At 37.2% G+C, this 15091-nt stretch overlaps 2 protein-coding genes across 9 annotated transcripts; one reads left to right on the top strand and one right to left on the bottom strand.

Moving 5' to 3' along the window:
• Positions 1-11: 11 nt before the first annotated feature.
• On the bottom strand, positions 12-5513 carry GramD1B (GRAM domain containing 1B). 4 transcript variants are annotated; one of them, XM_069053842.1, is made up of 13 exons: positions 5043-5513; positions 4834-4981; positions 4193-4418; positions 3524-3834; positions 3320-3436; positions 2384-2556; positions 2214-2315; positions 1199-1469; positions 953-1145; positions 728-901; positions 500-674; positions 316-436; positions 12-265 (listed from the first exon to the last, which is right to left on the bottom strand). In XM_069053842.1, the coding sequence occupies exons 1-13, from the start codon at positions 5108-5110 to the stop codon at positions 146-148; spliced, it is 2199 nt and encodes a 732-aa protein (XP_068909943.1). In that variant the 5' UTR covers positions 5111-5513; the 3' UTR covers positions 12-145. The 4 variants fall into 4 exon arrangements, with proteins under 4 accessions (XP_068909943.1, XP_068909945.1, XP_068909946.1 ...); XM_069053844.1 differs by having other exon boundaries at positions 755-901; XM_069053845.1 differs by lacking the exon at positions 2214-2315 and having other exon boundaries at positions 5043-5511.
• On the top strand, positions 4069-15010 carry LOC138135186 (neurofilament heavy polypeptide-like). 5 transcript variants are annotated; one of them, XM_069053848.1, is made up of 8 exons: positions 4069-4216; positions 10924-11340; positions 11393-11926; positions 12733-13010; positions 13066-13229; positions 13285-13452; positions 13509-13904; positions 13947-15010. In XM_069053848.1, exons 2-8 carry the CDS (start codon positions 10951-10953, stop codon positions 14057-14059), a joined length of 2043 nt encoding a protein of 680 aa, XP_068909949.1. In that variant the 5' UTR covers positions 4069-4216; positions 10924-10950; the 3' UTR covers positions 14060-15010. The 5 variants fall into 5 exon arrangements, with proteins under 5 accessions (XP_068909949.1, XP_068909951.1, XP_068909948.1 ...); XM_069053850.1 differs by lacking the exon at positions 4069-4216 and adding an exon at positions 7588-8161 and having other exon boundaries at positions 13512-13904; XM_069053847.1 differs by lacking the exon at positions 4069-4216 and adding an exon at positions 7594-8161.
• Positions 15011-15091: the final 81 nt, after the last annotated feature.

The raw sequence follows: 15091 nt of genomic DNA, 5'->3' as shown, positions 1-15091 counted from the left end.
AACACAAAGTCTGTAATACCAATTTTGTAATTTAATTAAAGATCTACACAACGTGTACAGGAACAATCGATAAAATCTATGGAGGTACTAAAAATATAACACAGTGCGCGGTGACATAGAATAATTAAAACAATAACAACACTATCTACAACTCATCTTGGCGAGTTTGTTCGACAGCATCTTTGTGATTTTGCAGAATAGACATCACTTTATTTGTATAAGTTGGATTGATAGATCGTTGAAGTTCGTTTAGAGACTCTTCAGTCTGTAAATGTCAGCATGAAAAACACCGTGGGCGATGAAAAATAGACAAACCTGTTTTAAAAGTTGAATAGCAGTTTTTAAAATGCGTTGCCACTTTTGAATTTCCACTGAATGTAAAGTTTCCTGTTGTTGGAGAAGTTTGATCCATTCGTCGTGAGATTTCGGTGGATCTCTAATTTAATAAAAAAATGAAGTTGAAATTAAATTAATCGAGACGTGTTCATTTTGCACTTACTTGAGAATGTGCAAGTCCAATAACGTGTACGGAGGGGACTCTTCTAAAGACCACAATTTGAAATATAACATTACATTCAGAATGACTAACAAGATTAAAACAGTGAATACTATCGTAGTAGCGACATCAGAGCTAAAAATTCCACCTGAAGAAATTTTCATTCTGCTCGCAGCACCTACAAAAGTTATTAGTTAGCAAAGACATTTTCGAAGAAGAGTTCGACCCCACCTATTATAGGTCGGGGATCCTCCACACCTGCTCGTGGCATACTGTGAATCCTCCTTTTCCGCCTGGACTTCCTCTTGACGTCGCCGACGTTCTCTTCGCCTTCTACGTGTAAAGCTTTGGAAAGCGACGAATAGAAGTCTTCCAATCCAGACCAACAAGTCTTCTCGATCATGCCTGCATTCAAACGTTGTCAAAATACTCCCATCAGCGAACGAGACAGATTACCTTTGACCAATCCCCAAACCGATTTCTTATATATCACTTGGGCAAATACTTGGTACGAGCTTTCAGTTTCTGAAATCTTTTGAAGACAATGATGAACTACAATATTAAAGCTATCTGCGTAAGGAATGCCGGCATTGACTGTATCAACGTCGATTGAATAAAGACAACCAGCTTTGCTACATGGAAGCATAACCTAAAGAAACATTTCGATAAAAATTGAATCGTCGACGGAACAACAGAAATTACTTGACTTTCAGTAACTTGCGCTGTTTTAGGCCCCATTGTCTGATTTAAAGCTACAGTTAAATTGACAACACGACTTTTAGTGTTATCACTCGCATTGTGGGTCCATGGAGTTTGAGTGAGGTCCGTAGTTTTTCTTGAAGCGTGGAAATCCAAATAAAACTTGGAACTGGTAAAAAGTAGAGTAAATAATTGATCTATGTGAATGGGAACCACTTCGTTCATAACTTGACGACCCTCGTGGTTAGAAGTACACTGTACGTTTGTATCACATCTGCAAAACAACGATATTTTCATCAAGACACACAATCAAGCTGACGAGTTACAATATAGTGTGTTAAATGTTTCGTTTTTCAGTTAAAGTCTTAGAATCATCGAAAAGATGCAGTAATCGTTTGGAAGAAGCATTTTATTTTTAAAAAACACGGGCAAGGCTGCCACAGTTCGTGGAAATAGTTTCCGACGGTGGGTTTACTTTAAAAATAAATTCATTAGACTTACACAATGTGATCAGTAAGAAGACGAGGGGCGCCCATGGATAACAAAATTTTATTTTAAAAAAACTTTTCACTTGAGAATACAAAACATTCATTTTTCTTTACCATTGTTGCACCTTATCTCTTTTTTTGTGTTGATCATATTGTATAACCACTTTACTTCTTCGTGACCACATTTTCATGACTCTCGGATTTAACCTTGTAATACAATTTCACACTTTTACATATTCTGTGATCCGGAAAACAAACGTTAGAACATTTATTAGGTCCAGAGATGAAAATTTACAAAAACAGCTATCATGCAGCGACTAGAAAAATGATCTGACCCGATTCAAATACGCTCTGCGACAGCCCTGTCAACGGTTTCGTTGTTAGTAAAAATTATACTGCAACATACATGTTTTTGTTTAATTTTTCGAATCTCAAGGAATCCGTGTCATGCACTCGACGTGTTAGAAAGCCTGGTTAATAAGTAAAAAAAAAAGAAAATAAAAATAAAATTCCGTAATGCAGCGACTTACTTGGCACTCTGCAAAACTGGAACTGTATCGTCAGAGTCGGGAGTTGAAGGGTGTATGTAGGGGAAGGATTTTTCCCAGGAAAGGAATAAGGGTGATTTTGTTCTGAAAGGCAACACTTGACAACATTAATGCAATTCAGATTTTCGGTCGGCCCAGTATATACGACTTACTTTATTTGTTTTTCTCCATCCGATTCTGTCGTATCAGAAAAATCGGTCGGAATATGGGAAGCTGAAGTACGTCTACGATTCACCGGTTTGAGAAGGGCGCTCTCTTCGTCAAGAAGCTTCTCATCGGCGATCATATTTTCTAAAGCGCTCTCCACGGCGCTGCCGCACTCTTGCTGTTGATTAAACACGCATTAAGTCAATAAAAATGCTTATTCAATCTATTTTGTGAATTATTAAAGCGATCGCTTTGTGTTATATGTGGAAATGTATTCATTCGCCCAATACCCTAAGCTCGTCAAATACAATACAACAGACAATGAGCTTTCTCCCAACAAATTACAGTTGGTCTTTAATCTTTTTTTGTATTGTTTGCCGTCATGGAAAAAAAATGCAAATGAACACTGCGAGAATCTCTATTGATCCACGAATTGAAACAATGCCAAATAAAATAAAGATTTTTGCACTAGTCACGTATTCGGCAATTCTAGAACTGAGGATCTAGACGTCAAGAATTATGGAGAAACGAATAAAATGACTTATGTACTTTGTTCTTATTGGGAAGTGCCATCTTCAACGTGATTTTTCCACAAACACTCAGTGCAGGCGTATCATGCAAGATAAGCCGAATAGACTGCGAACTTTTTTGTTAAGATAACGATGTAGTTGTAATCGACAATGTTTGCATTTTATTCGATCAAATAAAAAGTTTGTTGAAAAAGTTCTGGTTTGCACCATGTACAAGAAAACGACTAACTCGAACATAAAATCAGTAGAGCCACACTTGCGATACGAAAAACCTCCCAAAGAGTCAACAATTTGTTGAACAAATCTAGTGGGCAAACAACAAACGTCAATTTGGCATTTGTTGTTAGCGTTCCAAGGTCATGACGTGCACAACCTACATTTTTTATCGATCGTGTAACGCCCCGAACTCACCTCGGAAAAAGATTCAATAGACAATCGCGCGGACAATTTATCTTCTTCTGTGCCAGGAGCTACATAATCCTCGTCGTCGCTGGTTAATCCCAACTCATCACCATAGCACTGGTGCACCTGGAACAAGTCCAAATATTAGCACAGTTGTCGTTCAACCGATTGTCCGTCGTTATCAGTGGTGACGATCGCTGAAACTCAACGTACCCATTGCCACATTTCTTGAGGTGTCATGGGTTGGTCCATAAGAGCATTTTGCCAAACTCGAAACAACATCAAATACGTTTTGTCCCTGGCTACGAAACTCGTAAAAAAATACTTTTCCGTTCTCGTACATATTAAAACTGCGTTCGGTATAACTCTTGCGGTTTTTTCTTTGGTTATAGAGGCGACGTCCTTCCATTTCAACGTAACGTTGGTCTCCCATCCGAAGATGTTCGCGTAGAAACACAGATAATTTAGGGTGACGTACAGCCTACCTTGCACCAGGATCTCTTTTTGCAAAGCACACGAATAATCTGGAATTTAACAGAACAATTATTTACCTTCAACGGCTTGCTTTGCCGATCCTGCCAACGTAATTTACTACTGATAAGTTTTCTTATCAAATTACTCAATTCGCTGCCCCCGCGAACGTGATAAGCCACAGTTTTGTTATTAGTGTCCTCATTCATAATTATCGGTTATGATAAGAAAACTAATCTAGTTTGGAAAGGCCATCGTTAGGTAACCACTCAATTAAGTCAATTCCTAATTAGAACCTGGCTTAGTCTCTATTAAACTTTGATCACGTAAAATTTCAAATTGTTTAATTAACAACTGTGCTAACATCATAAAATATTAATAGAGTCAACAGTCACCACAATTGCTACTCACCAACAACTAGACGCTCATCATCAGGTACTTCTTTGAAAATTCTTTTAAAATCTCCAGATCTAGACTTGTACGTAGGGTAAAATGAATTAAACCAAGACGATTTTTTCTTACCGCGTGCCTCTTTCCTATCTTTATTCGAACTACTACTACTTTCGGGTTTATTTATATCAGACGGGGGGCTTATTTCGATATTGCTGACCCGACTACTCACTGAACCTTCCTGACTCTGGAAATAACGTATTTTTACTGGACTTGCTAGCTCACCCGCGGCTTACCATTGCAATAACGACATTGTTAAGGCGTGTGACACGCACAAAGGGTATCTATTTAAATTCTACCACGTTGCATCGGTACATTTTATCTGGCCACTGAGTAAATATTGAAAATATTTCTCCCAACATGGTTTTTTACCGCATAAATGTTTATTTATTATCATTCGCCGTGAATCATTTCTACCGCTGAACATTATAGACTTAATTACACCTCTAATAATTAGATACAATGATAAACAATTTTTATGGCCAGATAATAATATCCTGATCGTTTGGTAAACAAAATATTGAAACACAACACACCTAACACGCTTTCCACGATGTAAAAACGTAGTTAATTATAAAACATGTTTTGCGATTAATACTTACGGATGGCGATCCATCGTGTTTGTTAATCGGTGGCGGCTCCTTGTAATTGACGGTTAAATGGGTATCTGTCTTTGGATGTTCCCTTTTATTCTGGGGTCTAGGGGAAGGTCTCGGACTAGACCGAGGGCTAGTATTGGGACTCACTTGCCTGGGGAAGATCGAACGTTTCGATTAATACACAAAATCAACGGCAAGCTTCTGCCAATTACTTGTTCTCTGTGGGTGTACTCAATTTTTCGTTTGTTGTACTGTTTGGCGACGACAATGTCATCTTCATGTTGACAAGGAACCCCTCTTCGTGTGGCCCCTCATGAATGTATCTTTCAATGTTGAATTACCAAACGAAACTGTGCTTAATTGTCACTGGTAAATATTACACACTATTTAGGTATCACATTGCATAAATTACTGTGTTATCGTGGATTATTGTTGTTTCTTCGTTTCGTATTTTATGACAAGTTCACGGTTGAATAGCACAGAACAAAACTCACTTTCGAAAATTCGTATCGTAACAGTCACTTATGATTATCGATAAGCGGCAATTCTGCCGACGAACTCTTCGACAACTTCCTCACCATGTCGCACACAGAATGTCACGATTCCAGAAAAATTGAAAAAGAAATTGCTGAATTACAAACGTAATCCGAATTGTCGGACTACTAGCCGACCTGAAAACGTTCGCGCTAATGCTGCCTTCACATTCGACCTTCTAAATGTCACCATAAATGGTAACTGTGGCTACGGTACGGCCTCTCCCGCCAAAACCGTCATTTGTACCTTTTTTAACATGCTTGGTTAGGTATACATTGGGTGATTCAAAATGATTGTGGATAAATATGGCAACTATGTAAGAAAATTAATGTGACAACTCTGTAGGTACTCGTAGGACAGAGTTGATATTTCTTTGACAGTTCATAATCGCGCAATTTTGAAAATTGTCTATTCAATGTGCAATGATCTAAAAAAATCAAATGCACGCCTATGAAATGTCATACAAATGTCAGCTCTACCCCATCCACACAGTTGCCACATAAATTTTCGTAGATAGGTGTCATATTTATCCACAATTATTTTGAATCACCCAATATAATATCATTAACCCGGTCTAGTCTTTATAGAACGTACGGCAGTTTTTAATTTTTGACACTACATATGTTGACCTTGTTGTCCTCGGCAACAGTAATGTTATCAGCATGTGATACCCTACTTCAATTTGTGTTCTTTTCATTTTTTTTATCAGACGACAAGAAACGCCATTGAAGAGTATTAAACTACCATACTATTCTTCTAAGGACAACGTAACATTTTATCTGCTCCGCCCATTACATTTTCTTAGTTACCAATCAAATAGGTTGTTAAGACGATCTGATTTACACAGAAAAAAATTCTGACATTTGAATTGTCTTAATGACATTTTATTTTTTAAAACCTAAAACAATAATTGTGGACTTGACAACAAAATTCTTACGTGGCAATTTGGCAAATGTGATAAAAAATTATACAGATTGGTTTTGATTCTCATTGGTCAATTTATGTGGGCGGAGCAGATAAAAAGTTATAGCGGCAATACTATAGTGTAGAGTTACAAAAGAAAAAAAACAGTACCAGAAAAATTTAATAACAAAATTGCCGTGCCGCTGGGTGGTGGAAGGTTGTTTTTTTATATTAAAAAAAATCTTAAAAAAATTATCACAAAATTTCATTTACAATTGCTGTAAACAAGAAAAACTTCAAAGTGATTTTTAATAATTGTCATTTATTAATGACACTAATGATTGGTTTACATCATTTTTTTTAGAAATGTCTAAAAAATGTTGGCCAAGATTCCGTGTCCGGAATGGTACATAATACCTCATCAGAAAATAAATTGTTTGTTCTTGAATTGTCATTTATTAAGTTTCCTAATAAACTTTTTAACAAATTCCTGATTTTCTAACAAGTAACAATCAATTTACTTTTAATACAATATTGCAACTCATTTGATAATAAGATCAGCGAAAAGAATTTTTAATAAAAATTGTAGCGCGTTATTCAATAGCTATTTGGGTAATATTAAGTTATGCCGTGTACGGAGAAAAATGGATTTCCTACGTATTGCACGCATGATTTTTTTCTACTCGAGTTTGGAAATAGTAATTCATTATAGAATTTTATAAGACACCATTTTGTCGCACGCGTTTTTTGGAGCATGAGGAGCGTAGCGACGAGTGCTATAAAGACGTATAAAGCAAACAAGTGCGACAAAATAGCTTACAACACGAGTATAATACAATATTTTTTCTATTTTGCCCCTTAAATTTAAAAAAGGTTAAAAACATAATGCTAGGCAAATTATATTTGGCAAACATAAGGGTTGGTAACGCTGGTAAATAGACGAATAATTGTAAATTTTGAATTTAAAGTGTCGAGAAGTACAGTGATCACGTAGCAACAACTCACCATGAGTCACTGCCAACATTAAAAATTTAAGTAAATGTTCTTGAAACGCGTATCGAAAAGAGCTCCTTTTCGAAACCCGTTTGAGTGTTATACTGACTGTGTTATAGGTGCAAAATAGAAAAATATTATTTTTGCACTTGTTAGGGAATATTTAACTTTTCCAAACTCTAGTTAAAAGATGTTTTTTCTACATTTAAAGGAACTAGATCTTATAGTTTTAACGCATTCTCTAGCAATAAATAAATACACCGTTATCAGCATTGATTAGATTGAGTATTTTTGTTAAACAATTTATTCATGTTTTCCGGATACGTCATCAACACGACAGTGTTTTGTTTCATTAAAATAATTTAGTACGACCAAAAATATGAATTCTTATAAAGAAAGTGTCGATAGTGGTGAGTTCAATATTAGTTATATTTACAGTTAAGACCACATGTAGGTTAAAGTTTCCAAAAGTGAAGAATTAACAGTTGCAAGGCTGGTATCAATTTTGTCGACGAAGGTTTCTGTAATAATGAGTGCAGGTAGTCGGTGAATGAAGAATTCCAATTTATTATGGCTACTCTTCGCATGAAAATTGAAAAAAATTGTCGTTTCAAGCGTCTCTGATTTTTTTGCTGGCCAGAGTTGTACGTTTTTGAGACGGCGTATACTTTCTAGTGTGTAAAGTGTCCCTTAGCGTGCGTGCTTCGTTGCCATGTTATTGGATGCGAGAGAGACAGAGTGAGCTTTTTCATTAGTGGAAGTGCGAAACATACATGGAGAAATGACCGACAAGCGACAACAGCGGCAAGAGGTATACGTACGGCACGGCGACAGAGACGCCATAAGTATCCGAAAAGTTTGTGCTATAAATTCGGAAATTCTTCGAAAACAATGTATACAAGTGAGTAAAATTGGAATAATCATTAACCCTAACAACCACTGATGCCAATTCGACGGTAAATAGACGACCTTTGGCGCCAATTTCGTTTTCCCTCGATTTTACCATCCACCATCTACCCCCAAGCTGGTCGTCCCAACCGTAAACAATAAAGCCGTTTTGCGGTTTTAATGCAGTGAGGTGGTCCAGTGGCGTTATTTATTCGCACGGTTACGTCGGAGTGATAAGAGAAATCGGTCTGCGTGTGTTGTTTTTAAAGTTACGCCGGTTGTGAAACCAGTACAGGTTTGCACCCACTGTCAAATCGTAAATTATGTTATTTTGCGTTTGTGTGCATGTTTTTGGGCATTGATTAAACACGTTTAGGGTCCTCGACGGAAAGGCCGATGTTAGGATTGCTCGCGGTTGATTGTTTAGAAACGCCGGGGGGCTATTATTTTCAAGGACATTTACATTTGTGAACCGATTGAGCTATACGGGGTGGTCACTTTATCTGTACCAAAGGCACGTGTGAGTATTGCGAATTGTACACGAAATGTTTATCATAAAAAAAAAACGTTTTTTCACGCTGGCTTATGGTTGCGCCGTCGATATACAAAGATAGTTCGTTCTCAAATTTAAAGGAACGTTCTCTTACAGACAGCAATCTCCTCTCTAATAATTCGAATGATCTAGATGTACCTAGTTTCTATTTACGATTGTTTGAGGTTACGGATTAAGCTACATTTACACGTTTTTATTTATCTGTTTTAAATGATGATGTCATGCCGTTCATTACTTCGATTACGGAACAGATTTCGAATACAGTTGTTGTTCATTTGGTTAGAAATAATTACATTTATGTAATTTATTCGACCAGACGAAAATTCGCAAGTTATAAGAAAAGGTATCTATTATTTATCAACTAGATCCGTATCGATTTTAGAAGTTTTAATGAGTCGTTTGCTATTTAGGGTACAAGAAACGATCGAATCCATCTACATTCTCTGTTTAGTTTGTCAGTTTGTTCCAGTTTTGGCATTTTCTTCTGTACATTGTCAATTCCGAGCAAATTATAAGACCGTAAATTCATAAACATTTTTACTTTCATCTGCTGACTGTTAAAGGCGAAGTTAATTATGACTATATTTAATTGCTGTTAAAAGTAATAAACTTTCAACTTACAGTTAACATACGTAAGCTCAAAAACCTTCTTTTTTCAACTAATCTTAGCGCCGACTCATTCTGATGATGATTTTAGTTATGATTCACAAATAATTACATTAAACCAAGCACGGTACGAAAATGATTTACTTCGTTTTTACTTACCAGAGAACAATTCACTAGTCAAACTTCCATTACTTGTGTTAAATAACGCAATAAACAAAGCATTAATTCCGAATTTATGGATTGTTTTCTATTGGTGCTCTTTTTATTTGTTGAAACGCTTTCACCCAGACTAGGCATTTCCGTCCTAGATGAACGAATTTTTCAATTCAATTCTCAAGAATGAAAATACGTATTGTATTGCAATTGAATTTGTGGCTAAGTGAAAACTTGACTTTAATTTTGATCCTTGACCTCTACAAGAGCTTTCTCAAAAACAATTTTAATAAACTAAACATAAGATTAGCGTCTGGGACAACACTAACAATTTAATTTTGGTAGGTTGTGTCAAAATTTTATGCAATGTGAATTTTATTCTGTCGTTACTTTTCTAATGGGACGTTTGATTAATAAACGGCACAATAAACATTACTGATCCGCAACAACGCTTGAAATCAGCTTACGTAATTTCATTCAATAAATTTGCGAATAAAAGGCGGCAAGGACTTCATAAAATAGTTATTTAGTGTGAAAGTTCAGTGGCTCTCAAAAGCTGTGCTTCATAAAAAGTTGCCATTTTAAAAATACATATTACAGTAAGAGTGCACGAAGATGAAGCGGTCGCCTCTTTCATATCCATTTCAATATGCAAATTTTGAAGGAATTTTTTACATTACAGTCATATGGTACATCTGAACGTGTTTCCGTGCCCCAACTTTCTTTACCTCAAGACTAATAATATTCATTAGTTTTCACAACAGAAGAAACGTTGTAGACTACACAAAGTCAAAATGACTATATTTTATGATAAAATGAAAACGACATCCAAGTTACCTATGAAAGAAACATGTAGATATCACAAAAAGTGAGGTTAGCTTTAAACAGCTGATCCAGGATCTGTAATCCGTGGTGCGTTCACAATCAACTCTTCAACGCCTACTTTGAAGTAAAATTTAAAAAAATACATTAGATAAACAGTTTATGAATTAGGCCAAGACTTTTTTTATAGGTAGCTCCGATGGCATTTTTTATCATATGTTGTAATCGTACTATATCTTTGGAAAAACTCGTACTTACATCTACTTACGTGGAAGTATGTATTTGTACAGGCATAACAAAGGTTCAAAATTTCAACGCCGAATTCATTACTATCCGTCCACTAGATAAAAAGTGGACTTTTTAGTAATTTGTGCGTTATGTAGTTGGCAGTTTTGATCTTTGGTGTTTTCTACGTTTTCGAGTTACCACAATATTATGTGTATACTGTAAAATACTTCCAGAGTTCAATCTCTTTTGACATTTTAGACATTGGACATTTGACAGATTCTTATCCAAAACACAAGTTATATCACATGAGTTTGTAAACTTTACAGTAGGGAGTGGGCGGATGTTTTACATGTCTGTGTGTGTTGAGAGAATACTGTTTCTGTTTCAGGACTATATGATTTTTCTGATTTCAGATTTGTCGATGTTGAATTTTTGAAACGATGAATTCAGCATTGAAGCCCGTATTGACGTCGTCGACGCCGCAGAACCCTCCGGTGACGACTCAGCTAAATAAACCAATGCATCCTCAAGGCACTCCCAGTAACTATGGACAACCGTCAAGCCATATGCCTCAAAGTTTAGTAAATCTACCCCACAATCCCACCGTTGCCCACACTTACCCAAATCCCGCCCATCAAACCAACCATTACTCGTTAAACGTACCCAATGCACCTCAACATTACACAAGCAACAACCCGTCGACGATACCTGCCAGTAACCATCCGGTTCCCAACGTGAGTCAAGCAGCCGTCGGTGGACAGACGTACACCCCCAACAAGAACGCCCCCTTTTCGGGAGGATATCAGCCAAATCTCGGACACCCTCCCAATGTGAAATTTTCCAATTATTTGCGATGCAGTCGTTAAAACTGTTTGTTTACAGCAAAATCCAATGCCTCCCGTAAGCCAGACTCTACCCGCCACTCAGTCACAACACCACACGCCGGCCCCCACCGAGGCGCCGTCGGACAAACCCCAATCCAACGGCACAGCTGAAGTGAAATCGCCGACGAAACCGGAACCTCAGGAGAACCATGTGTCTTTGCCCAGGGATAAATCGCCAGTGCCGCCAACTTCTCCGAAAACTTGCGAACGTTTGGAAGAGAAAACCTCTTCTACGGCCTTACCTGAACAAAAACAGAATCAAGATAGCGCGAAAGTTGTCGAGGAGGTGAAGGTATCGACTCCGGAGACTACGGTGTCGTCGGTGCCGAGTAGCAGTCCGGCGACGAACGCCCCTTCAAACGAAAACACCGAGAGCGCGCCGCCGTCCGCCTCCAACGACGCGGACCCCAAAATCGAGGTGGAAGCGGAAAGTTCGGAAACTAACTCGAGGGAGTCACAGTCGGAGTCGATTGACAGTGCAAACACCGAACCGACGCAGAATTCTCCGGCCAAGGCGAAGGATAAAGAACAAGTAGGTTTACCCGCTAGAAATCTCCAAAAGCAACTATGAAGCTGATATATTTTTTATTTAATGAAATACATGAATGATCTTTTAGAATGTTAAAACAACTTCTGGACTATATTTGACTTTAATTATGACAATTTATTCATCTCCAGTGATAAAGTAACTGGTTTCAATTGGCCACAAAAAATTATACGCGACGTGACTCGAAAAAACTAAACAAGAAATTAATCAAAACTTTGCTTTTGTTGTTTTATTAAAGACGACTCGTGTGCAGTTTTTCACTGTGTTTTCTTTAATTTCTTTTTGTAAAACAATATGTGTTGGCTATTTTATAATCAGTTTTAGATAGAAAATCATGCTCACGTGATAATCAAGCAATCATTTTTAATGTTTTTATTATACCCACTTCTATTGCATAAAAATGTACATATTTCAATAATTCGTAAACGAATATCCTACTCCGAAATAAATCATCATTTCCTTGCAATAATAATATTTCCGGTCTCGACACCATGAAGACACAACATAGCAAATACATACGTTTCTCGAAGGTCGCTGACAGTGAAAGTATTGCAAACTGACTCACCAGTATTGTCACAGAACATAACACAACTTTAAAAGTCTAAATGAGAAGATAAAAGTAGAATTTCTTCATAACTAATTAAAAGGCAAAATTGTTGTTGACAGATTTGAACTTTTAATGACAGTTAAAATTGTGAGGCGACATTTGTTTTTCACGGCCAACTGTGCCACGCGTCTTTTAACCATCGTTAAAGATAAAGTTTTGATTAATTGCTTTGCTTTATTTCCAGCCGAAGGCAACTCCACCTTCGAAGACGACGACGCCGAAAACTCCCACAAGAAAATCAAAAACACCCAAGTCGGACGGAGAATCGCCGAAGAGTTCCAAGACAGAAATGAAAACACCAGCGACTCAAAAGTCCCCCAACATCGGCGCAAAAAGTAAAAGGACGCGAATTAAGACACAACCTTATCAGAGCCCCCTACCAGAAATCGAAATTATCACAAAAATTAGCTCCTCAACCCCTAGAAGTAAAGCAAGCGATGACAAATTGATTGTTTTCTACAAGTTAGAAGAATCGGTTAGAGATTAGTTACAGTTTTAATTATCTTTTTGATTGTAGAAACGAATTTTTGGCTGTAAGAAACTCAGAAGGTAGTTTTTATATATGTCAAGCTGTACAAAATATTTATAAGAGTTCACCAAAAATAAGGATTCGTTGGCTTTCTCAGGACAAAACTGAAAAATCTGGAGAGGTATACACTCCTGATTTTTACGATAACACAGGTTCGGGACACAACGATTGGGGTTTCGGAAGTCGGTTTTCAATTAATTTTTCCAGATTTTGACTGCATATTGACGAATCTGAATTTGGTGCGTGTAGATAAGGGACGGTATAGGCTGCCGCCGGCGGAAAAAGAGCGAACGGACAGTATTCTGAAGAGATCTCTCGCCGTGGAGAAAGGAGAAGTGACGTCACCATCTTTGACAGAGGAACACCCTGATGGCAGTGAGTATTGTGGAATTGTTGCGACGTAAACGAATTAACGCTCGATTACATCGCAGTAGATGTATCACTTTACAAGGAGGAGAGCCAGTTGAAAAAGAGGAAAGCCCCAAAACGCAAAGCGTCCTCGGCGTTGAGAGCCGCCAAGAAGGTGAGCACCACGACAAAGTCGCCAGATCAACCCAAAGTCCGTAAAGTGGCGGTGAAGACGGCAAGAAAGAACACAAAGCGGGTGGCCTCGGCCGCTCCCAGGGCCAAGAAACCGGCCACGGTGGAGACGAAGAAACCGACGACTTCGACCAGCAGGACTGATCGAGCGAAGAGACGAAGTGATAACCAAAATCACAACAAAGTGAGTCCGGTGGTTGATCAAAAGAAAGCACGGGTGTTGGCCAAAGTGGCCAGGAAAGGCGCGGTCAATACGACAAGCAAGGGTGGTCAATCAGCTGCAAAGAGTGAGCGTCAGGATGATTATTTTTTTAATTGTGTAATTTAAGTGTCTTCGTTTGTAGATGCAAAAGTGCCGAAAGCTACACCGTCTTCTTCAAAAGTGCAAAAGTCGGCCCCAAAAGCTGCTGTCAAGAAGACAAAACGGTCTTCGAGAAAATAAATTATCACGCACTCGTGCGATTTTCTAATTTGAGTATGTATATTTTTAAATTTCTTATTTCACACATCGAACTAATCACATTTCTTCTCACCGAGAGTTGTGATAGTGTGTTGAGTTGTGTTACGGAGGAATTACGTCCAATACATATTTCCAAATGTTCAATAAACTTAAAACAATACGTACTGAGAACATGAAAAGAGAAAACACTTTTAGGCCTTAAAGAATTGATGTATTTATTTAATTTTTCTAGTGGAATGTGTGTTCGGATGGCATTCTTCATATGTTGCAATGTTAATAGCTCTATATTAATTATTATCTAATGTTCGTTTAATAGATGGAAAACAATATCTAGTTTATTTATTTTATTGTGTCATGAGTTTTGGTAGATACTTTAAACCGATATGTTAAAGCTGCTGATTTTTTTTTTGTACTAAGACTTAAGTAAAGTGTTTATAACATTAATTTAAGGATGTCAGTGCGTAATATTTACTTCTATTTCAAGTGCATTAAATAAGTTTGTTTTTGAAATATGGTTTCACAAGAGTTTTTATGGAATCTAATAGCACTAGTATTACTTTACGTTTTATATCAGTACTCATTTTGTATGTACATTTAACGCTCTACGTAGATGTAAAGTCATGTGAGCATATAATATAGATTTAATCTATGAATAAAATTGTTTCAATGATAATTAGGTGACCGTTAACGAGTATATGTACATATACGACGACCAAAATATATAAATTTCTTTACGATACAAAAAGCACAGGCGAATTTGAGGTTAAGTTATGTAGAATTTAGTATGTGTTGTGCTTAAACAAATTAAGTATTAAGGATCATGTGGAATGGATGTTGATGTAGTCTTGTGAACAGTCAAAATTGACCTGAAAGTTGGACTTTTCTGAAATAATTTATAACATAAATGGATTTATGAATAAAACTTGAAAACGATTTCGTCAGCCCTTTTTTTCGGAGAGATCAGAAGAAAAAGCCGCGTGTTGGTATGATTTTTTCGTTTATTTGGTCCACAAG

This window comes from Tenebrio molitor, chromosome 7, assembly GCF_963966145.1.
Source record: "Tenebrio molitor chromosome 7, icTenMoli1.1, whole genome shotgun sequence".
Taxonomy (NCBI): Eukaryota; Metazoa; Arthropoda; class Insecta; order Coleoptera; family Tenebrionidae; genus Tenebrio; species Tenebrio molitor.
The sequence above is the reverse complement of the archived record's forward strand: the minus strand, read 5'-3'. Positions and strand labels throughout refer to the sequence as shown.